The 26,397-nt window shown below is 37.9% G+C and overlaps 1 protein-coding gene across 1 annotated transcript in view; it reads left to right on the top strand.

The window, feature by feature from the left end:
- The first annotated feature begins 637 nt into the window (after nucleotides 1-637).
- Nucleotides 638-26,397, top strand: part of SH3RF3 (SH3 domain containing ring finger 3) — a 152,800-nt gene continuing 127,040 nt past the window's right edge. The window contains exon 1 of the mRNA XM_053455074.1: nucleotides 638-1,663. Coding sequence (XP_053311049.1) covers nucleotides 1,094-1,663 — 570 coding nt within the window. The 5' untranslated portion in view covers nucleotides 638-1,093. The remainder of the gene's footprint in view (nucleotides 1,664-26,397) is intronic.

The raw sequence follows: 26,397 nt of genomic DNA, 5'->3' as shown, positions 1-26,397 counted from the left end.
ACGGGCCAGCGCCAACAACAAGATCTCTGTAAAAAAAAAAATAGATTAACCAAAAGTTTAGCAATGTTTAGACCAAATTTGCTCACAGAGCATTCTATGTTGAAGCATGGGAAATAAATAACTGCCCCCACCCCCAGAATATCATGCTAACCATAAGTTTATGGAAAAATGAGAAAAGAAGCATTAGTCATAAGAAACAGATAAGTCTGTTGTGTTTACAACAGTTCACACCCTTTGAACCCCTTCTGCAATCTATATGAAAAGGAGAATGTATGGTGTTAATGTCTCCCACTATAAATCTCTTAGCTCACATCCCTCTTCCTATTGAACGCATAAACTAATTCTCCCCAGGGTCTAGAGAAGGAACATCTGGCAGTCTGGATTAGTGTTTCGCAATAGCTCTTGCCCAGTTCTGAGCAGCTTGTTCCCGCAGCCTGCCATTTGTGCTGGGCACACACACATCCACACATACACGCACATCCACACACATACACACACGCACACACACACACACACCGAGACAGAGAGGAGAGACGGGCAGCTCCTCCCTCCGCAAGCCTCAGAGGCTGATCGGGTTACAGTGCTCGCTATGGAGCAGCCAAGCAAGCTGCACACTGCTACAGCAGCGGAGGGGGTGAGGGACAGGTCACAAGAAGCGATCGGCACCCACGGGTAACTCCTTGGAATCTATCATTTCTTTAAGGATCTGGGGCAGACCACGTTATTCTCTGATCTCCTGTAGGAGGCTGCATTCCCATGCAGGGTTTCTGGACAACGTTTTGACGGCTCCCTTGTTAATTAGTCGTTAAGGGACTGGGGCAGACACTCTGCAATGTGGCATTTGTCTTGCACGGTGTTTTAGCCTATTTGCTCCAAGAGAGGAGGAGGGCGCACGCTGGCCATACGACTACTAGAGGGGAACATTGTTTTGTCTGGTTCAAATGGAAAGGGAACTTCGCATGTCCATGTGAAGCACTAAAGCTGGCACTACGACAGCGGACCTACTTGCAGTAGATTTCGGATGGGTTGCCCCCTCTTCCACGGCCCATTGTAGATACCCTGTTTGGGTGTCTTACCCAGCCGGTAGTCCTAGATGCTCCTCGGGGCATCCTGGCTGTGCACTTCCAAAGGACCACAGAAACCATCCAAGGGGGAGGAGGAGGAGAGCCGAAGGGATAGAAGAGGAAGGAGGGAAGGGGGAAGCGGTGGTGGAGGTGGTGAAGGAGAGATGGACGAATCGTCCTTGCTGGATTTGCTGGAGTGCTCGGTGTGCCTGGAAAGGTTGGATACCACTGCCCGGGTGCTCCCGTGTCAGCACACCTTCTGCCGGAGATGTCTGCAGAGCATCGTGAGCTCCAGGAACGAGCTGCGCTGCCCGGAGTGCCGCATCCTGGTGGAGTGCGGGGTGGATGACTTGCCCGCTAACATCCTGCTAGTCAGATTACTGGATGGCATCAGGCAGAGACCCAGGGGTAGCCCTACAGGGAGCCCCACAGCCAGTGGCCACCACAGCAGCAGTAGTAATAACAGCAACAACCATAGCAGTAATTGTGCTAGCCCGGGGTGCTCAGCCTCTGGGGGTTCTGCGACCCCGGCCAATGCTTCCTGCGCCTCCAGTCTGAGGGACCTGGCCGCTGCCAGCCAGAATGGTCTAGTGGCAAAGGTAGGCAAAGTCCGCACAGCTGTGCGTTGGGGTTACGGTGTGACACTTTCAATCAGGGATGCATTTGCACATATTCCACGGCTGTCCAGGTACATAGATCTAGAGTGTCTGTCACCACTAGTGGAATGCACGTGAGTGGGAGGAACACCTTTTGTCACCCTGTCTGGATACACAGTGTATCAGGACACCTGCCTTTAGTAGGAATGCCACTGCTGTGGGCTCCACTAGCTTGATTTTTAACCTGGTTTTGCTTTGTTAAATGTGTGATCCCTCTGGTGCAGGTTCCGTTCACATTCTGAGAGACCTCCCATGCATTACTGAACATGGGCAGTAAGTATGAAAAAGGGACACATTCTTAACCCTGAATCCCAATACCTAACAAGTGAGGTGGAAGGCAAGGTCAGCTCAATAGATGACTTTGAGTAGTTGATTTGTAGAACATGATTTGTGCCTCAATTAGAGCTCTTCTATGCTTTAAAACCTTTTAGATGACCCACTCTAACTGAAGAAGGAGGATCTTTTCTACACAACCTGGGGTCATATAATTAATATATTCCCCAGGGCAAAGCTGAAGTGTAGTTCTTGCTCAAAGTGTTAAATTCATAGCAACCGACACCCACCTTTGGTATCTGCATCATCAGGTCTTCATACAGCCTGAAATATGTATTACATTAAAGGTCATCTTGCTGACAACTTATTCCGGGCATCTTCCTAAACCCAGGTGTTTGGTGTCTAGTCATCATCAAACCCTAGACATCCCAACCAAAGGTTTTTGTCTCAAAACACAAGCTACACACAAAGGCTTTGTCTGAATCTATTCTTGTAGCACACGTGTCTTTAAGTACTTATTGGGAGAATAGTAACCTTTATCCTGTATTTCTTACCACATTAAAATAAGGTTGCAGCATCCTGTTGTCAACATGCATGGGGTGTGCAATTAGAGGAATACTAAAGCTGACACAATGGCTCCTGTAATAACACACCAGTCCATGTAACATGTCAAAATGTACAACTGCATTTTCCTTTCTTTCATTCATAATTTTTGTTCTAGTGCACTCAGCCGGTGCTACATGAATGCATCTCCTGTCAATGTGCTTTGTTTCTGATGTAAGGAGGGTGGCTGTGGGCTATTCTTCTTCTCACTGATCACAGGGTAGAGATGGGTGTGGGTATAAAACAATATTAAATTATCCCTGTCAAACATTGAATACCTGGCTCAGCAGCTTCATGGCTTTTGCATTGTTCACTGAATGCATTTTTAAAAAGATACATTTTGCATGAAAATGAAAGAACCTATCTAGACTACCTCCCGCAGGTTCATTGTATCGATATATAGCTGTTTGTTTGTATTTCCCCTTTTGTAGTGTATACCGTTTGCTTATTATGAGTGACTTTGAGCCCAGCCAAAATAGGAACTTCTTCCATATTAATGGATTAAATATCTTGTGTTAACCATTTCCTGTATGCAGGTTAATAACTGTACCAAATAATGATAGCAGGGCATTTAAATGTTATTGGTTTGTTCAATCAAAACACTTCTCCAACCCTTTAAATGTTTAAATCAGTTTTGTTTCCGGTTTTTTTGTATTAAGGTGATGACAAGTTTTGTCTAGCACTTAATTTCCCTACACTAGCCTAGCACTATAGTAACAACTGGTCTTATTTTTAGCTTTGAAGCACCATAGAGTCTGTGCAATGGGAACTATTGCTGTTCGGATGAAAAACTTTAACTGTTTCACTGTCAGACAGGCTTTTAAAGTATAAAGTCATACAATCCATATTTAGAAAAAATAGATTTCTACATATGATTCCTACATATGCTCCCCACTTGCTGAGTCTAATGAGATGTGCGGCGCTACATGGAAAGTAGAGAACATACATGTTATAGTTAAGCATACAATGCACCATAACTGAAGAGGATTTATTGAAATGACTGTATATTTGAGTTAAGGTTTGGGAAAGTAGCATAGGTCTAGTTATTGATCTACAGTTTCCAACATCCTTTGACCAGTTTTAGAATGGTCTACCTTGTCTAAGCAAGGACAATGACATATGGAGGACATTACTATTAAAAAAGTTGTACCTTTTCCAAGCATGATTTAAAGTGCTGCATGTGTATGCTTGTTTTGCTTGAATAAGAATAAGGGGATATATGTGTTTTGGGGTATGTTGTGTAATATATAGATACAGTAAGTGTTGTATGGGTTTCCATAGAGATCCTTCAGTTGTCCATTGCTGGCTCATTTGGGGATGTCATTATGTATTACATTGTGCTTTGATACAGTACAAAACATGTTAGGCCACTGTATATGGTAATATTGTCTGGAGAATATTTTTCTTTTAAATGTCTTTTTTTGTAAATGTTCCAATAAGGTTTTTGGAACTCCTTATATAAATGCATGATAGATAAATTGAATTCATGTGCTGTCCATTAGTTTAAGTGAACTTAAATTATTTCTGTCAAACACCTTCTTTTTAAAATGATAATTCAGGAAGAGTTTCCAATTGACCTATGCCCAAGGGAGCATACTCTCTATTTCTCCATTACAGTACTTGGTGTGGTCTCGATGGTTACGTTTTTTTTCCCCCCTTGACTCATCAGAGCTGTTGCCCGTAGTAAAATAAATCTGTTTGCCTTTATTCTACAAACTCAGTCTCTGCTTACATTTTTAATGATATTGTAAACACTAATCCCTCTGGGGATATCACTGACTAGCTAGTAATCCCACTATGAACCAAATGAGGGGATGCCATTTTGTTTTAAAATAATTTCTTGTTTGGGGCAGATTACTATGGGATTTTGTTTTAGAAGCAATATCCAGTTTGGAGAATAATTCTCGTTTACGTCATTATAATTGCTGTTTATTATTATTATTATTACATTGCATTGTTTTAATGAATACATTATTTATTCAGCAGATTCCATAGCACTATAATAATAATAACGGAGAATACAATAGCCTTAGAATTATCAATAACAGAAACATAAAATATACTGGTACAAAAGGACAATAGGGATTATAGTCTTGCAATTTTAAAATATACTATTCTATACATGGATTAATTTTGTGATGAGGATCCAGATTATAACATCCTGTTTCTATTCCTCAATTAGTTTACCTTTTAATAAATACATTATTTGGTTTCTATCATTGGGTTTCCTGAGTCAGAGTAAGATACGATGGAGTCTGGGGGTACTTCAGTACCTTTTAAATAATAGCTGTGAGGAATTTCCTGTACATCCATGTATATAATGCTTCATGAATCTGTCTGTGTAAGTGATGACTAAATATTGATGTTCACGGGATTTGGTTGTACAAACACAGATTGTCAGGTGGTTATTTAAAGTGCAGTTGGTCTGTGCAACCTTTGGCCTTTCAGCTTGTTGAATTACACATCTCAAGATCCTCAGATATCCAAGAACAACGTGAGGACTTCATGTGGCCCAATTCCATGTGATTTGGTATTCACATTCTTAATGCACTCTTCCTAGGAGATGTAAAATGTCATATTAAAAGTAATATGATGATTTGTATGAATTCTCCAAAGGTAAGTTCCACAGAGAGGTATTAACATTGCTTTCACGGGGGGAGACACAGCAGGTAGCCTAAAGAGGCTTTTCTGTAACTAAAGTCCTATGCAAGCACACGAGTACCAGTCTACAGAAACAAACTCTTTTTGAATTTGTTTCTTTATTTGTACTTCGTCATGTTTTTTTTTATTCCCTCCAATTGTTATCTTCTCCATCCTGCAGCAATTCCCTATCAATCAATTTTCTCTCCTCTCTCTATCCCCTTCTATTCATTCTAACTGAAAACAGTGATGCTGATGTCAGACTGTGGCTGAGAAACTACAGTCTTGTTGTAGTTCATATAGCAGATTCATAACAGTATCCACCTCTATCACTGTACCCCTTGTGTATGTGTTACAACTTGCTTTTGGAACTTCCAGGGTCAAAAGAGCAAACCACGGTCTAAGGATAATACTTAACAGCAAGTTGGCCAGTGAAACATATTCATTGGTTGGGTTATGTGTTTTTGCTTTCTTTTACAAAATATGTTCAACGAACCACAATACTTTCCACTATCACAATACTTTCCACTAATGTTTGTTTCAGCCGTTCAGTGTCTTTCAAAAAATCCAAGCTCTTAGGTTTTACCATAATTGTTTCAATGATGTCCTACGGTTAGCAGTGATTTAGTTGTATATGCTGGTTAGTGCTATGTTACTCGATGCTGTTCTTTAACCTTATATAAGGTTAGTTAAGAATGAATGCTAGCATAGCTGACAACAGTCCTGCATTTGCATTGGGTTAATAGTTTTTTGTTTCCAGCATTTGGTATCTTTTTTTAAGAATTAAACAAGTAAATGAAAGAAATGTAATATTTTCTAGAATTGAAGTGTTTCCCTAAATGTGTATAAATATATATGTAGATTCATAGATAAATATATAATTAGATGGAATTGTACAGTCACTTTGATGTTGTTTCTGAGGAACAGTCAACATTCTGTCTTATTGATATACCCGTAATATTGTGTACATGGATATACACGCATACTATATATATCTATATCTATATCTATATATATATCTATCTGTATCTATATATATCTATATATATATATCTATATCTATATATATCTATATATATATCTATATATATATCTATATATAATATATATATATATATATATAAAAATGCATATATCATATTACTTACATCTACATACAATAACACTTGTATTGTGTGGGTCAGTAACACTCGAGATTTGAAACTTTCCGATTTCTGACAGGTGTTCTCTAACAAACGGGGAGGGGGACGGTGCTGACATATACTTTAGCTCCGAGAGAGTTCCCATGGGGAGATATTCGCTCTGTTTCGCAGTGTCAGCTGTTTCTTTTCCATGAAAGACTCTGCACAAGTTCCAGTGCCTTGCTTCCTATAAGGCCCGGGAGCATATTCTGCAGGGCATAAACTGTGGCAGATGTGACAATGTTGAAACATGTCAAGTTTTCTGTACAATCACATGAACCTAAGGCATATTAGAAACAGAGGAATAGATATTCACAGAAATGTGATCGTTTGAAACACAAGTAGTTGCCTTTACATTTGTGCCCATAGACATTTGTATTTCTGCCATTGTAAATGCCATTCTTTGATTATACAAAAGTTCATATCTGTAAACATGGACTCTGCATAATTGCTCACATGGATTCCTTTGTATATTGTATGATTTTAAGTAACAAGCTTTTAGTTCCTACATCTACTCCTCCAATTAAGGCAGGCCACCATGTTCACTGTTTTTTGCCCCGTCTGCCTACTCCCTATGCTCACTTCTATCGTGTATTCTCCCTATGCTCTTGTACATTTTTGACAAAACCTTATGATTATTTTATGTACTTCATACTGTACATCAAAAATGGTGATATACTGTCAGGATAAGAAGTAAAAGATATCCTGGAGATTATATGGATACTATATATATATATATATATATATATATATATATATATATATCTATATCCTTTCTAGAGAACCTCATTGACTTTAATGTTGATCATCGAAGCCATAATTTCTGATTGGAAAAACTGGATAATTTGCATGCCTCCATCAAGTAAATCTAACTTAAAACCACACTCATACTCCCAACACTTGATTTGATGTGTACTAATATCTATTGTAAACTATTACTTGTGACATTAATAAACCAAAGAAAAAAATGAGGCATCTATGAACATAAAAATACAAAACGAATTAATCTCTTAAAAGTGGTGTGTCTGATGCAATATTTAAATAAATATGATACACATTTTGTTCAGTGTAAGTGAGCTGCTGTCTTAGGGACAATGTACATAATTTTCATTATATGCCAATGAAAATGTAGGAAATTTTCAAAGCAACCATAAAATATGTGAATTGACTTCACACCCATAAATAACCCTTGTTAGCTTTTCATATTAATTATAACAATTATGAACTGAAAATGATCATTCAATTTATCTAACAAAACCATTATGATCTTGATAATAGCAACACTTCTCACAGTATATAGCACTGAATCATTTATTTTACAAATGGAATGCATAGTAAATTATAGGGAAATCAACAGAGACCAGGAAGGAATGCAAGATAAGTGGCAGGATTAAGTAGATGACACAGTTCTAAGTAGAGATGGTAGAGACAAGCATAGGTGGTAGCACCATATGTTACACGTAGCCGTTAAGGGCTTCTACTGATATCTAGGACCATCATCAGACATTGCTGGCCTAGGTGCGTTAAAACAATGGCTTGATCTCTGGCCACAGATGAACACTGAAACACATGGAGCAGGAAAGGAAAGCTTGTAGGTCACTGATAACCATGTCGAATCACATTCATTTTGTACTGCATGTGCAGAATCTAACTTATTTGATGTTATAATCAAAGCCTTAGCATACTAAGCAAGGTACCAAGTTAAACTCCCCATTCTTGCGCCTTTACACTTAATTCATAGATTGTAGTGAGCAGGCACAGTATTCACATAATATGTGTAGGCCATGGCTGGGCCTGTGCATTGCAAGAAATCCAGGGTAGTAGACTGATTCACAAGCCGTTAATCCTTTTATTGAATGTTTCTGAATCCCAATGTTTCACCCTTTAAAGACCGAATTGGATGGTTAGCTGATTACAATATTGTATTTCAATAACCAGGACATTGTTGTCTCAAAACCAAAAAATGGGTGGCATCTGTTTGCTTCTAGCAATGGTTAGGAAAGTGCATATTATGTTTATGGGAGTTATTATTATTATTATTAATTTACTTAATATAGTGCCATAATATAATAAAAATATATAAAAGTGCTGTTTTTATTGTAAATAAATAGATCTCATTATACAGAGATTGTTTTATTTAATGCAGGCTTATTCTTTATTTTCTTTTAAGGATATCATTACTACACATACGATCAACATGGGATCGCTGCACGTGTTAATCAGTGCATTTGCCCTCTAGTTATTCAATATTCGATTAAAATTGGAATGCACATAAATTTAGAGCCCATTAATTTTTTAAATTTTCATTAAGAATATAGCCAGCAGCAAAATGTTCTCGTTGTAACTTTTTTCCCCAGCACTAGGAAGGGTAATAGTCTCTGGAAAGTAGATTAAGTGCACCAGGATTAAGAATGATCCCTTAGAACAGTGGTTCTCAACCTTCCCAATGCCGCGACCCTTTAATACAGTTCCTCATGTTGTGGTGACCCCCAACCAAAAAAATGATGTAATTATATATTGTGAAATATGTGTTTTCCGATGGTCTTAGGCGACCCCTGTGAAAGGGTCGTTCGACCCCCAAAGGAGTCGCGACCCACAGGTTGAGAACCGCTGCCTTAGATAGTAACAGTGAACATGTGTTAGTTTATTTACACGTCCCATGCATGGATGCAATGATTGTCAGTACAGTCCAACATAAGAATTAAAGAGTTGACACCTAAGAAAACTTGACACCATTGGAGCACATGCATCTCCCCCTTTCTGACTAGCTTCTCATTTAAAAACATTTAAATCCTTTGTATTTGTTTTAAAAAAAATTGGTGCAGAAAAATAAACATTGTTTACATAAACATTAAAAGCATAAAGATCTTTGCAACAAGTGAGCTGATACTGAAGATTTTCATACAAATGATCCTAATATTTAGTGATTCTGCAGTATAGTGTGTTAAAATGTTAACAAATCTTAGAGGAAGTTTTTCATGCTTTGTTAGCATGTTGTCTTTATGAACGAGTCTGCTTTAAACAAGAGACAAAGTTACTGTTTTCAGTCAAGAAATTAACTTATATAGTTGTGGTTTTTGGAGGGAAATTTTAAGTTAATAAAAATATTACAACTAAAAGGATATACAATAGACTCATTTATGTCACACAGGGTGACAGTTATTACCAGGACAGTCAATACTCTGCTTAGCATGCTTTCTTTCAATAAAAATGTTTTTTTCACTATGAGGGCGATAGAGCATAATTGGCTCCAGTGACTCCTAAATTGCAATGGATTCCCAAAGGCGAGAAAGGCACATCAGGAAAAGAGGAAAGTCATATGTTAACAAACCATGCCCCCAATAAACATATGAGAGTCGGTTTGAAGACATCTGCTTTGAGCATACATGGTGGTTGGGAAGAAAGCAACATCTTACGTAAGTAGCCGCTCTCTTATAAATTATTAGATTTCATTTATAAAGCACAAATGTATTCCAAAACATTTTGACGGCGAGGCAAAATGGAAATATGTATGTATACTGTAACAGAAGCGATACATTGAGGTGGAGGTCGAGTGGAGGAGACAACTCAATGTCCTGGAAGTGAGGAAACGTTAAGTCTAGTTCTGCAGATTAAGAAATATTAATGGCATAGTAAGCTTTTTTTAAAATACTTAAAAAAACAACCTTTCTATGTAAAGATTATTGGCATTTAAAGTCTGAAATTAGTGTGATCTTTCTGTATTGGACAATGATAAGAATCCATAGACTCTGGTATTTAACATGAAAAAATCCTCTTTGTAGCTATATTTTCAAATTATACTACTCTTGTGAATGACCACCAGTTTCAGCAGTTCATATTTTTCCCGTCTTCTAATAGCTGCTGTCTCTAACGCACAGATTTGTGCACACCGTGCTGTTAATCGAGATTTCAGTGTTCTGTCACCTATTTGTTGCGGGCTTATTATATGCTGATTGTCCTGTCGTAATGAATTGTTTAGCTTCCAAATCCTTTAGTTTTGAAAACGAGATTTTCTGGACCAAATCCACAGCTGCACAAGTTAGAACACGCATTTTGAAAAGGTCACATAAATCTACGAAAACACTCCCGTTACTGTGAAGAGGTCACTGCGTATTTCATATTTGTCTCTTTGATACCAAGCGATATAAACTCTCCAGGCAAAATGCTGTTGACTGGCTCAATATTCCCTGAAGAGGAAATTGAGTCTGAATTGAAAATCCCCTTTGGAAAATGTATTTAAAGATCTAGGTCAAGTTGAAGTCCTTAATCATCAAAAGGATAACTTCTGAACGCTGCAGGCATTTATTACAGTAAAGGGTTAATGTGAATCATCTGGATTTATTGAGATTTTATCTTGGCAATTATGTCACAAAGCCTACTAATCAGTTGCAAGTAGAGCGATGGTTATTATTTAGTAAGGCTGTGGATTTTTACATTTCCAGTAAGGTCGCAATTTAATTGCAAAGTGTGCCAAATTTATTAACCAAAACCATGTTATGGACGCATTCTGTGATCGCTACTCGCCTTATAATCTAAGCTTCGCTATACATCAGTTCGCATTCATGGGCATCATACATTAATCTAACCCCTAAACAATACAAAGAAACTGAGTGGATGACTATGGTTCATCTATGCCATTCTTAAACTCACAGCTTTCCCTTGTTGGGGCTGAAATGCACTTCTATTCCATGCCCCCCCCCCCATTATAGTATATAGTATAGTATATAGATCAGTTGGATCAGTTGACCCAAGGGAAGTTCCATGGAAAAATGAATAGTTGAGAATAAAATGCATTGCTATATACGTTATGCAAATTATCATGAAATTATCACGGAAATGTTATTTAACTTTGCTCCAGTAACCTTCCTTTATCTGCAAACCTGTAGGCTGTCATATGTTGGATACCCCCCCCCAATCATCATACTAAACTGATTCTTTATGGCAATGCTGATTGAGTCTGTTACCTCCATAGACTTTCATTACTCATAGCCTCAGGCAGGGTGGTTATTGAGCCATTCTATTGTTTAGCACAGTCAGTGTGATAAGGAAAATGGGGTGTTTGTCTCAAAATGTTATAATCTGTGCAAACAAGTACTTTTTTTTAGAAAAGAAAACAGCACACTATTTTGAGACCTCATTTTAATATTATGTAAGTAATTACAAAATGATTGGTATTGGCATTTAAAACAATAAATACCGTACATACTTGTTCAGTTCTGAAAGGGTGTTAAATGAACGTCTTAGCAGAAAAGCAGGTAAGAGTTATGTTGGCAAACTTCTTAGCGCAGGAGATGTTTTAATAATAAAATTATTATTATTTTGTTTAAATATTTTAAAAGCTAGAACCCTATATGGCATTGCAGCTGCATTGTCGAGCATGGGAGCCTATAGAATACTATGCTACTATATAGTCAATTGCTTCAATATTAACAAGGATAATGAATAATATATCATTACAAATCAAATTGCACCTGCTATACCAGGCAGTGCTCACACATGAGTAGTCTCGGCGTTAATTGAATAATAACCAAAGAAAAAGGAATGGATTTAAGAAATGTGCACGTGTTGGAGAGGTTGCCTTTGAAATGTGTTCTCAGTCATCATGATTAATGGGGTGTTACTTTATTCAAATACTCCCAAGTTATATTGTCCTATGATATTTTTAATATGTCTGGAAGTTACTTTTGGCAAAGCATAAAAAAATATTCCATGGGGATGTGCTAACAATTGGAAATGGCTTGTTTAGTGCTGGAATTATTCTGAAATATAACAAAGAAAGGATCTTGCACACTGTTCTTTGTTGTACCAGCACAAAAAAATGGGCTGCACAGAGCTTAGAATACATGTTATATGGTTTACCTAAAAACATTGGGGTGTAAATTATATGACTGCAAGTGATACATACAGGAAACAGAAGAGTCACGTTGGCATATTCCCATACCATTATTATGATACATGCAACAATACAGGGGCATATACTTCTCCTTAAGTGACAATATTATTTCTTACACACATACTTTCTCTGACTGTTCTTGCTGCTCCAGCTTAGCACAAAAAACGTTTTCTGTGTTGCTGTTTTCTGCAACATAGGTTACAGCAGACATGGCTGTCTCTAGAGGCCATACCATATAGAGGTACCAGAAACATACATAATGCTTTCTTTACGCTCACGGCTTATCTCCATGCTTTCATTGAGCTTAACTCTCTTTTTATTGAAAGCAGGTTTCTCTTGTTAAGAATGAAATCAGCCTAGTAGATGACCAATAGTTTAAATGTTGTATATTGTTGTGGTGCTAAACCAAGTATCTCTTAATGAAAGTCATAGAAGACCAGCTAGTTTCTGAAGTGCTAGGCCAAGAGTGTCAAACTTCAGGTCTCAAGATTTTGTTTTCCAGTTAATTCCTCGTTTCAAACACAAATTATTTAATCAGTTAGGACTATTTTGAAAAAGCCTCCAGGGTTCAAGCTGAGATATCCTAAAATGCTGGCAAGGGTTGCATCCCTTGAGGCCTGGAATTTGACACCCCTTTGCTAGGAGAACTACAATCAAATCTATAGATCAAAACAAAAGGAATTTGAGAATCTTTGATTCCTCAATCTTTCATAGAATACCATCTGGCACCATATATGAATATAATTTGCAGTACAATCTTTAAAGGAGATGGAAGCAACCAATGGACACTTCCTATTTCTTGTTCAATACATTTATTCTTGGTCTATACATTTAATTAAAGTATGCATGTAATCATTTCATTTGATAGGCCTGTATCAACTAAATCTCCTGTAGCAAAAGGAGTAAAATATAAGACAACAGGGCAAAATGGGATTTAAGCAATATACGTATTTGCATTGTAGACTAAATATGTTTAAGTGTTCTGAAATAGAGCAAATGTTGTAGACAGAACCAATTCATTAAATATTCAGTTATCTGACTTCACTGGGCCTGCTAATCCCCACCACTATACATTCATAATTAATCTGTTACTTTGTAAACAGAAGTGACCGCTTTTAGTCACGATTATATACCCAAGAGTTGCTTTAGGATAGCGTAATGCACAAAGAATGACTTGACTGATATGGATTTTGCAGGCTTTATATTGATCACATTCAGTGGCGGATTGCAAGTATTTTTCTTCTATCTAGTATTTAATTAGTCTTAGGATTTTATTGCAATTAAAACATTTTTCCACAGAAATCACAGACTTGGCTTCATTTTCTATTATGTTTAAATTGTTTTAATTTACCTCCCTTTGGGTTGATTGTTTCTTTAATGGTTAGTCTTTTTTATAGTGTATATTACTCTCCCAAGGGGTGCATCTGAGCTTTGAAAATCTTTTAAGTTAACCGTGGTTTGTATAGCTTGTCCCTTGTTGTAGCTGTATGCAAAATTATTTAAAAAATAAACAACGATGCACATTATTTTTGGACGACAGACTTGACACTGATACCTTTCAGGGGTATAGACCTAAGGAGGTTAATCTAAGCCTAGTCAACTGATATTGAGCCAGCAGAATAAGAAACATACTTTCTAACTAAACAAGTGATTCAGTTTTAGAAAGAGCTAGTGTGAACAGCAGGATTAAACTGTCAAAAGCTGCAAACGCAAAGATGTCGTCTTGGTTCGTGGCGCACACATTAATTCCATCAGTTCTTATTCAATCAAAGTCATACGCAGCCTAAAATAGCAATGTTAGCATCTTCAGTCCCTTTAACTTGGCTCCATTCCTTTAGAGTTGAACTTACGAGATCTGAAGTATGTAAGGGATGACGCAGCATTTTTACAAATAAGCGTTACTCTTTACCCAGGGCGAAAGGAGACTACTAAAGTTTGAGGGTTACTTATTAATGTTGATTACAGTGCAGTAAAGAGTTAACTGTTGCCCCAGAAGCCCCTGTAGTGTCCCCCATGGCAGGTGGCCCCTACAGGATAATGTAACTTGTGCAAGTAACAGAAAGAAGAAAAAAGCAAGCTGGAACAGTGCTGTGGGGAAAAGGGAGCCTCAATCTACGTATGCGCGTTCAGTTGTTCATGCTTAGTGAAGAACTGCTCTTCTGCTTGTTCCATGAAAATCTTAGTTTTGTGCGTTGTGTTTTTATGTGGATGTATGTCTACGAGCACTATAGGTGAGGCTTAAGTTATGGTTTGGGCTTGTGTGCAAGGTATAATTGTGTATGTAAGTGTATGATGTTATAGTGTGCGTGTATTCATGTATGCTTATTTGTATAAGTGCATTGTGTTAGAGTAGCTATGTGTATGTATAAGTGCATGGTCTTGCAGGGGCTGTGTATGTGTGTATATTCATGTATGTGTAAAGTGTTAGTGGCTATGTGTATATGTATGTATGTTTATGGTATTAGAGTGGCTGTATGTATGTATGTTAGTATAGAGCTTCCCCAGACCATCATCATAGCCCCAACATCCTTATTTATTTCAATACCCTACCACAATCATTATTCCCCAAACACCATATGTATACACATCCATCATCATATTCCTCCCCACCATCATGGCCATTCCCTACCATTATCAACCCACTACAACCATCCCCCTCAATCTTCATGCTCCCCAACATTACTTATCTCTATATCCATCTCTTATTTCCCCATGATATTAATACCTTTCCCTTAGCATGTCCATTTCATATTCATACTATATTCAACAATACTTTCATTAATTCATGAAATTTAACACAAGGGTGCAGATTGTAACTAGAAATCACAGGAGCCTGGTGTGAAAATTGCCTTTGTATTCTCACGACTGGCCCTAGGGGATGTGGCCTACTGGGAAATCTCCCAGTATCCCGGTAGGCCAGTATGGCCCTGATTGGGGTTATACTGTAATGTTGTTCTTTTAATTTTAGTTGTGTTAAAGTATTTTAAGTGTGTATTGCAGGTTAGTTGTGCATATCCCTTTCTATATTTACAGTCTGTACTGGCTAAGGGAAAGCATGGTTAAGTGTATAGTATAGTGTGTTGAAACCAAGTTTCAGGAAATTGGAAATGTGCAAATGTGGCAAAATTAATGTTTTCTGCAAATCTGGAAAACATAAGTGAAATCTTAGAACAGATCACCCACGATGAGAAAGGATTTAGGAGGGGAGAGTGTTACAATCCTCCTCCATGGCTTCGTCAACATTCTATTAGCTACAAAGTCAGTTCAACAAGTTTTGTTCATAGGAATGGTGGTACTAAAAATATATTTTTTCTGTGCCTCCAATGTAGCTTCAGCCTTGGTCTTGTGGTCATTACATGTATAAGCACATACATTCCCTCACACATACATGTTAATTCATATCCCTCACTGGCATACATTTATACACACAATCTTACACTGTTCCTTTACATAGATACTAGGCTTATTGGTAGCTGGTAGGGAATCTCAGAAGAGGTCTCACAGGCTGCACGGCACAACCTGTAACAGGACACTCACTTTTCAGTCTGGAAACATCTGCACTCTTACTTCTGTTCACTAGAACGTCTGCATCGCAAGTATGGTTTAGTGGAACATTCATTTTGATTGTGAGCTCAGCACAGTGGAATGTCTGGACACAAAGCTTAGCTAGAGTACGAGCATCTGCTTCCAAATATTTTAACTTAGGTCTGATTGAGGACCTCTGTGACTGTTTCATTAATGTGATTACATGCCTTCTGATTTGAATAGTGTCAGTGCTGTGGGTGCATAGAGTCATCGAAGTTGGATTCATAGCTGTTGTAGCCACGTTGAATCTGGTTAACTTAAATAAGGCTGTAGAGTTCATTACATAAAAGCAGGATCTGTGTGACATTGTTTGGCTTGCTCCTTAGCAGAAACTATTACACAATTCATTTCATGTGTTAACAGCTAACAGGTGCATGTCTCAATGTGCCAAGATGTTTTTTTCTTGATTGGCTGAATGTGCATATTGGATATGTTACAGCCCACTTTATAGAATGACTTAAACAGCTGCAGATAACCCATAGAATGGAGTTGGCACGCATACTTTTTAACAATTAGCGTAATCTTTACTGTTTGCATTCAGTGACGTGTTGGGAAAATTTGACAAGAGACAGTTTCAGCAGCATGAATGTACCGTATAGACGAGCAACCTGTCACTCCCCAGCTGCGGTCACAGGGTTTTTACCACAGGGCAAACAGGGACAAGCACCGCGGGACTAAACATCCATTGAGACCCACAGTTGTCCTTCATATCTACTGACTGCCACAGGGAGAAAGAAGGACAAAAGAGAGAATTGTGTCTAAGCTACCAAGAAAAAGATATACATCTTTATTGAAACTCTGTTGGATTGAAAAGATCTTGCAATTAGTTTTACATCCCAAATGCTTCTCTGATGAGTTGCCAGAAAATTATTTGTGGCTATAGAGTCCCACTAGACAGAAATGTATATGATGAAACTGACTCTCCTACCTCCCAGCCAGCATTTAGGTAACCACCATGACGTTAGACTTGTGAAAGATTAATATTATCCTACATTGATTATGGAGGCAAATTCTATAGGACAGGATGTCTGCGAATCACAGAAGTTACTCAACGATACCACAGTTTTTCTACCATGGATATACAAAGTTATACGCCTGAAAATGCATGGCCAGAGATGTGTAAGCTGCAATGCATAACCAATTTCATAGAAATGAACTGAATACTAATATTTCTTGTGATGCACATACATTAAAATATTGACATAGATTCCTACTGTTTGTAACTCATGGCCTACCTGCCTGAGAATTGAAGCCTAATGAAAAGGCTCAAGGATAGTTCTGGTTAGTTTCCATGGGCAAAAAACCTGGATGGTGGGACATGAGAACCCTGTCGTTAGCTGTCTATTCCACTGGGATTCAGTGGAACCGAGAGCTAGTGGCATGGTTTTAAAACCTTCCTGTAGGGGACAATGCATTGGAAGTAAAAAAATGCCTTCTACAAACAAATACAACAACATTGCTTACATGGGATGGTGAGCATCAGTGAAACAATTAAGACAGTAAAGTTACTGTGATTGCCCAAGCCAGTGAATAATTTTTAATCATGGTAATTGGCAAAAACATTGGTCTGTTACATGTTTTCATTGGTCTAATTGAATCTCAAACCAAACTATATTTTAAAAACAATGAATTTAATGAGCTCTCATCCTCTACACATACACTTTGTGAATACACAATTTTTGTGTTTTTGCTAAGAAAGGGTGCATTACCACATAGGTTTCCCATGGAATCTTCTTGGAAACCTACAACTAAGTGTTTTATTACCAAATAAGCCTTTCCCCACGTCTGAAAATGCCTGTTTTTTTGGGACTGCAAAGGTGCACAACTGAATAAGCGATCAATAATTAACAGCTGAGAAAAAGGTCCAAACTGCAAATCATTATAATGACATCACCCAGAATAAACCTTAGACAGAAAATGGATTTCCGTGTACAAATCTGCTGGATATAGGGCAGATTAATTCTTCATTACCAGTCTGGCCACCCATTCCAGTATGAGAATTACTGATCACATTACATAACAGACTAACAGGCAGTACTCATTAACAGGAAAAGGTTCATATAACAACTATGGCATTTGCTTCATGTTTAAAAAGTAATAAATACTAAATACTAAAATGTAAATGACATGCTCTAATTTGAACTATACATTTAGCCAGCAATTTAGATGAACCCTATCTGTTTCACTAGATATTTTTTCTACTGATTCAGATTCCCAAACCACTTTCCCTTCATTATATTACAGCAATTCTCTGTCTGGTTCTCCGACTCCCAACACATTCATTTTCACTTTTACTGTTACATAAGCCTTTCTTTCAAATAACAAATGAATCAGGATAAAGAGAGGGAACTGATGTTTCAAGCTTCGGGTGAAGAATTATTTCTTAGGAAAACACATACACACCAAAAAGTGTGTATATTAGTATTTAGTAGTGCAGAAGGATTATAGTCATACCTGGGAACTTTCTATATCAGCTGACTCTGAGACTCTTTAAATATTAACCCTTTAATAGCCCATTCGTATAGTTTATATGTAGTGACTTACCGAATGTGTTACTGAAATGGCACACGCACCCGGCCATTCACGTGATGTAAAAGAAAACGGGATTCATCAGACCTGGCCACCTTCTTTCATTGATCTATGGTTCCGTTCTTATGCTCACTTGCCCATTTTGGCAGTGGACAGGGGTCAGCATGGGCTCCCTGGTGGGTTTGCGGCTACGATGCCCAATATGCAACAAACTGTGATACACTGTGTGTTCTGATACCTTTCTATCAGAACCAGCATTAACTTTTTCAGTAATTTGAGCTACAGTAGCTCGTCTTTTGGTTTTGACCACATGGGCCAGCCTTCGTCCCCCATGCACATCAATAACCCTGTCGCCGGTTCACAGCTTTTCCTTCCTTGGACCACTTTTAATAGGTACTGAACACTGCAGACCGGGAACACCCCACAAGAGCTGCTGTTTTGGACATGCTCTGATCCAGTTGTCTAGCATCACAATTTTGCCCTTGTCAAAGTCACTCTGATGCTTACGCTTGCCCATTTTTCCTGCTTCTAACACATCAGTGTTGACAACGAAATGTTCACTGGCTGCCTAATATATCCCACCCTCTGACAGGTGCCATGATTACAAGATTATCATTGTTATTAATTTCACCTGTCAGTGGTTATAATGTTATGGCTGATTGGTGTATATATATATACACGGTGAAGACAGGTCAAGTAGCTTAATCATCAGTATATCAAAACATTGTTTTATGATCTAATCTTCTTCATCCTAGAGGGCTTTGGGAATTACAATATGCATCCTGTTTGAAGAAGGGTCTTGGGTTTTGAAACTTGACATAATTAATTATATCTAAGGAATGGCGTTGAGATCCACTGATTGTATCCATCCTAAGGAAGGCTCTTGAGAATAATGTTTGAATTCAGTTAAGATAAGACATTGCTACTAATTGCCTGTAAGCCACGAATAATGCAATATTTAATGATCGCACTCATTTGTTTGCAATTTTGAAGTTTACTGACTGAACCCGAGTGACGTGAGAATTTTGTTTAGAAATCTTCTCACTCGGGCACCGAAAGTGATCCATCATGGTAGTTCATTTCAAATGAATCTCGTCCTCGCATTTTTTCAACGCAAAAGTGTATCCATTTGCATGTGATTTTAATAGCGTCTTACATAAATAGATTGTCTCAGTGTTTACACTCTTGCTAGCGCTCACGTTAAGAAATTTTAAACAACGCCACTGCTTATGAAATATGGATTCTGTGTTTTTGTTACAGTTTGTTTTCAGCCATAATTGGATACTGATTTCACTGACTTCACTGCTCGTTAACCCTTTAAGAGATGAAGCCTCTGCATCTTTTAGGTAGCCCTTAGGTTTTCCGTCCCATCTTTCTTTCCTGTAAGTCCAAAAGTGTTATGTGAAGCATTATTACTTCTGTCCTGTTTGCCAATATAGTGCTGTGCAATGGTAGGGCACAATCTCTCGGGGCTGAGGTAATGGTACACGCTGTCCTAACCATTCTGTTCTGATCATCCAAGTCAACATCATCCAATCTTAGAGAGTGTACAATAAAATGACTTTGAATAGTTGAATCTTTGAATAGTTCCAAAAGAGTTTATAGTTACTTTACTTCCACAAGCAGCAAGAGTAAATATGGCCCACAGAGCCATTTGAGAGGAGCTTTTAAATTACACGTCTGCAATAGATTACTGGACTGTCCATGAACAGCCACGTCAGGTGTGCCTACAGTAGATGCGGCAGGATTTTCGGCTTCAGTCTGGGTTCAATAAAACAAATGTCCTGTGAATGTCGGAAAAATTACTTTTGAAGGCAGCATTAACTAGCAAGCTGTTAACCAGTTGGCATCCTTAAGGAGACTTGTGCTTCGCTCCTTAATAAATATTTTGCATTCACTGACAATTACGCTTGAAATCCCAAGTTATCATCAAATATCACTCAAAATCAACATTACTTAGACAATGAGGCACGGATAGCAACTGTATGCAGAGAGCCTGTCTGGTGTAAGGCATGAAAAGTGGAGCAAGTGGGACTTAACTCCTGGTCAAGACTGTCCCATTCTTACAAGAACTGGCAAACATATAATGTATAATAACACAATATTACATATAACAACAGCACAGAGATGAAGAAAACTATGTACTAAACTTAGAGTTGTTGCGATTTTGCATGTTATTACCCCTAGTCCTATGGGATTTTTAGCTTTTTAGGGATTTGGGTAGGGAGTCGGCGTAGCCATACACTCCTTCGCCCCAACCTGCCCAAACTTCACAACAATATACTGTATTATTAATATGCAAAGTGTATAATAACATTGTAAAATTAAAAAATAATCATAAAAAAGGTGGCTTGTAAGTGACAGGTTTAGGTCACTGACATTGATTGGCGAGACTGATAATTTCAGTAATAATTGATCAGGTTGCAATATGTATTAAAAACAAAAATGTTTTGGTTTTTTTGTTCATATTTTCTGTGGAGGGCCGAGGGGAGGGCCGGCTTGTCTGCGGTCTCTGCCACTGAGACCCAGCAAGTAGCGTTGCGCTCAGGAACGCCCACTACATTTTAACACAGGACGTATATATATATATATATATATATATATATATATATATATATATATATATACATACTTCTGCATGGTCTTCAGATGGGTTGCACATCGATGTACGGCAAGCCGCATTTGGCCCGCAGGGATGACTCTGCTAAAGCACAAGAGACACAGTCCAAATGGCTGAGCTATTAACTGAAATCCCATTGTTTAAAATATATCTGACATAAAAAAAAATGACATGTTTATGTGAAAAGTTTTGTCTGGAAGACATTTTTATGGCTTTGATATGCATATAAAAACTTCAAATATGTCCAACACAGGACTTGTAGCAAAAAAAAAAATATATATATATATATATTTCTGGGTAATTGCTTGTCACTGTGTCTGCACATTATATACATAAAATACGTATACATTTTAAGATCACACTTCAGATTTAAGTACAAATAACCTTAAATCCCAGACTGCTGATTGCAAGGAAATATTTTCTGTGTTGTTTTATATTAGGCAATATTGTTTCAATTAATATGATTTCCTTTATCGTTTAAGAAATATTCATCACAGTTGTGATGAAGCTATAGCTCGCATTTGTTTTTTTTTAACTCATTTGTCAGTAAGGCACACTACACTTACACACAAGGAAGGGGTGATAAAGTTTATCTCAGCTACACCATTTATACTTGAAGTGCGTTGATTAGCGCTTCACATTTCTGTGATAGCTGCATTTAACGTTGATTGAAATAGGAATCAAAAATTGAAATTTAAAAATAAGAAACAGAAAAAAAAATCCTCGTCTCCTATATTTGTAAGTTTTTTTGTACCATATCTAAAAATGGCAGAATGCAAATCATGCAAATTTAGAGTAACAAGCCATTCAACATAAAGTTTTTATTTTTACCTCTGTAAGCACGCGCTGCTGATCACAGTTTGTAGAGATCTCAAATGAGCTCATGATTACCACTCAGTTAAGGTTTGAATGAAGATAAATACGTTTAATGCTTTGAGCTTCATATTATTTTTGCTTATCTCTAAGAGTTGCCAGTTTCCAGGGCTCTTGTTCTACATTTTCTGTGGATTCTAGAAATGAAGTCCACTGGATATGATTGCAACGTCTGGTCATGGTTCGGTTCTTAATACATCCAGCTTAATAGGAGCCAGTATTGACGTTTGAAAAAGTCCCAAATCAGGGCTGGTTAGTACTTTCAACGAGCAGCGTATACAGGTCAAGTGGCTGTCAGTGCCTCTGCAACAAATTAGGGTGCGTCATCTTACTGGACAGCCAAGTTCCCTAGTGTGTGGCTGTGTCGGTAGGTCCTTGAGGTCTGCTGGGGATGCTGCCTTCAATACTAAGCAGCCACCTGTCCATTTTTGTATATTTTTTATATTAATCTTCAGAGAAGCTTCCTATTGGTCAGTCTTGTCCCTTCCTTAGACTAAGCCTCCATTCTTCACTGTAAACTCAATGTTTCTGTCTACGGAGTCCTTGAATTTACATTTAAGCACACAAGATCCACTTTCTCTACTATGTATCCCATACAAGGTTGGCCTTCAAAGAGTCTAAAAACAAAGGTTATGTTATAGTTTATTCACATGCATATGTTTTTTAGTAAATGGCTTCTTATAAAAAAAGTGAATACAACAAGATTTCCTTATCCCAATCAGAAAGGGGTCTCTCCAAAACCTGTTGCTTGCCACATGTAATCATTGTAATGGGAAGGGTGACCCATCCCAATCTGGCCCACATCCTCTACAATCACATTACTGTCCACTGTAAGTGTATCCTACGTAAATAGTACTGGTCAATTAATTTTACATATACTTTCCAGGCATAGAGAGATTATAAAAGTCTAAGCCTGGAAGCTGCCATTTGTAACAGCTGCAGAGCTGTAGGAACTTTCCCATTATATTGTATTATTATGTTTCTGTAAATTCTTTAGGGCTATAAGATTTCATGGAGATATGATATATTGTATAATCTCTTCATGTAAATGTTACTGATGGAGTGTAATCTAAGTGCAGATGACACATATTTACTGCCAAGAGATGAGCACGCAGGTCTCCAGCTGGGAAGTGTATAGGCAGTAAGTGCCATCTATGTCAGCACTGGAAACCTCTTAGTCTGGAAACTGTTTTGTGTTGCCCTTCTAAGCTGTATTAGTAATCAGACGACACTATGTGAGTCTTGCTAGCAGTCCCTCCATTGTACAAGTTCAGATTCTTTCAAGAGTTTTTGGAATATAGAATTGTAGATCACTGGCATCATAAGGCCCATAACTGTTCGCAGCTGTGTTTATGTTCCTGGTTTTCTTGACTTTTCTTGGCTGGAATTCATTGCCATTTAAGAGATGAAATACTTAACCCTTTCAGTGTGCATGGAGTGCATTGTGTGACTGTTATAATGGTCACTCCTTGGTTAACTCCCTGTTTCCTATCTTACTATATGACTTTAAATTGACAATTTTAAGCTAAAAGCAATAATGTTCTCACATTCACTCTTATGCAAAGTGCAAAGATCCACTGAATAATAAAATTGCTAATTGGGTTCAGTTTTTATTGGGTGAGCTTGTGAGGGTAAGGGTCCTCTAAAGCCGGACGGGCCATGTATGTCCCTTTCTTAGAGTGCATCTCTGAACTATATTTCAAAACCAATAAATATCAAATCACAAAAAGATGCATCCACACACCACACCGCTCACAATATTTCAGTCCAAACCGGGACATTTTTGTTGGGGGTGTGGCTGGAGGCAGTAGAGGGTGATACCAGAGGCAAGGGTTGGAACCATCCACCTTACATGAAGCTGGAGAACATCATGACAGGGCTTTAAGGAGGAGCAGCCAACACCCCAAAATATGTTGCAGCTTCCTGAGTGATCTCCCCAACCAGCCCAACAGAAATATGTTAACATATTTCCCTATGCTTCTTTTGCTTTTAAAAGTGTGGAAAAAATATAGACTATGATGGACTCAAGTTAAGGCTTTGGTAGTGTTGCTACCGTGCAAAGTATGTATAACTGAATGTGGGAGATGTAGTACACTTAAAGGACAGAGCGAACGAGCCTGAGGATGTTTTCATTTTTCCAATGCAAGGACCCCACTGTCGGTATAAATTGAATGAATCAGGGAAAAAATAACAGCTATCGGAATCAATTTGCATTGCAAAATGTTTTCTCTGTTGCTCATTTAATGACCTCCAGCTCCCTATATTCTGTGTTGTGTAATTTCATGTACAGACTTGCCAACTTACATACATTTGAATAAATGTCATCAATAAAGTGTAAAACATAGTTTCTATAATAAAGAGAGGTCGCTAAGTCTCAGTTGAACTATCTGTTTAGTTTTCAATCTTTATTTATCTCTTTCATCGTCTAAACTTCAAAATCATTCCATATGAGTCAGACTTGCTAATGTTGTCTCTGTGTATGAAATAATCACGTCAACTGTGGAGCTTGCAAAGTTGGTATTTATTTGAAAATAACTCACAAAGTTTAAACATCCGTTCTTATTTGTGCAACAAGTTTCAAGATTGTGTAAACCCTCTAACAGTCCAGAACAAGCAGATTGTGTCACTGATATGAATTGTATCTCACATAATTCCTTGCAATGTTAGTAGAGAGGCAACCTCTGGCCCAGCGGTACTCATCATGAGCATCCAGCCCAAACGTGAACGTGTATTCCGTATTACGTGGAGATACTGGAGATATCCTACAACTTTCCTAATGTTCCCAATTACTAAGCACTTTTATAGTGTCACAGATGCTAGGTGTTTGTTGGTCCATTTCATCCCTGTGTATTGTGTTCATGTAACCTGGCCCAGACTGGCCATTGGGTGACCCGGGAACATTCCTGGTGGGCAAGTGTCTTATGAAGTCTCCGAAACAATTTAATGGCTTGTTAAAGAGATCCTGTTTTTTTGTGTGGCAGATAAAACTGAAAGTATTAATGGTAAATAAAGCTCTGCAAGTAGTAAATACCTGCTCCAAAGGGGGTAGTGTGTATACAGTATAGAAAAAGTTCTATAAACTATGTAAATATATTTTATTGGTGTAGTTAAAATGATGAGGAGTACGAAGGGAGATGATGGTGTGGCAAAAAGGAGTTATTAGGGACCTATGTTCATTTAGACAATGTGTAAGGTAAAGGAGGACAAGCAGGAAAGAGAGAATTAATTCATCAGATGAAAAATAAAGTTTCTAGATTCCATCTATAAAGCAGTTGTTATCCTTACAAGACACTTTTTAAATTATTATTTTTTCATTATTATTATTATTATTATTAATTGTTTTATAATAAATTCCATAGCACTGTACAGTGAGTTTAATGCAAGCCAACAAAGTCGACTTGGCAAAGACAATACCATAGAATATAACATATAACAAATATGAACATTAGTTCCTAGTATTCTTGTAAATTAGGTCAACAGCATCAGGAAATGGATACGGTTTCTCTAACCCCTAGATTAGCCATAATTAATGCTCCTTTGTGTGTGCAGGAGGATAGCCACATCATGGCTCTGGGATATACCTTATAGACGCATAACAGCTGTTTTGTTGTGTTTTTTTTTTGCTGTGTGGGCCTTAAACTTAAGTACCCTGCTGCTCCCATCTTGAGAGTCATATAGCCAGCTGACTAAAATGCAGCAACAGCAAGTTTGCCTGTGAACCAAATTAGTTCGTCTGAGAGAAACACACATTTGTTATCTATTCCCTTGCTGTAAGAATGTGTTTTGTACTTGTATAAAAGTTATTAACTCTCACTATGTGAATGAATAATTTACGTGATCTTCCATGCAGATCTTGCAGGTTATTTCAATTGAACAGGTTTTGTTGTGTTGTGTTTCTTAGTTGAAAAAATAAGATTTGTTTTTGTTACGATGCTAGTGTCAGCAGGATGCCTTGAGCTATATGATATACCGGTATATTGCTTATAGATGGAAAGTGAGCTGAAACTTTGTATTCGCATATTTGGCCATATAGACATGGGTGGTCTGGAGATTTAGCCGAGTTACATGCCAGTGTTAGGTCGGGCATAAGAGCTCATGGATCCTACTTGCCTTATGTAGACGGAGGTCCAGTGAGTGGTTGCATCTGTGAAGGGCACGGAATCCCGGGGTCCTGGAAGCTGTAGATTGAGTGCTTTATCACTGGTGGTCTAGAAGGAGACTTGAGACGTCCCTGCCTTCACGGCCCACACCAATGCGCTACAGCCAGTAGTATAAATACTTGTGTTTTCTATTTCCTGTAATGTTTTTTTACCCCTAATAATTTTGTTTTGCTTTTGCAGCTAATATGTATCGAGGATAAGGTTAAAAAATATAGCAATTACAGTTATTTGTCAGAGTGAAACTGAAAATATGTGATTCGGCAAGAAGCAATCCCTATGGAAGTGACTGTGAATGTTTTGTGGTCATAACGTACATAACT

Source organism: Spea bombifrons, chromosome 2, assembly GCF_027358695.1.
Source record: "Spea bombifrons isolate aSpeBom1 chromosome 2, aSpeBom1.2.pri, whole genome shotgun sequence".
NCBI lineage: Eukaryota > Metazoa > Chordata > Amphibia > Anura > Pelobatidae > Spea > Spea bombifrons.
This window is presented reverse-complemented; position numbering and strand designations above follow the sequence as displayed.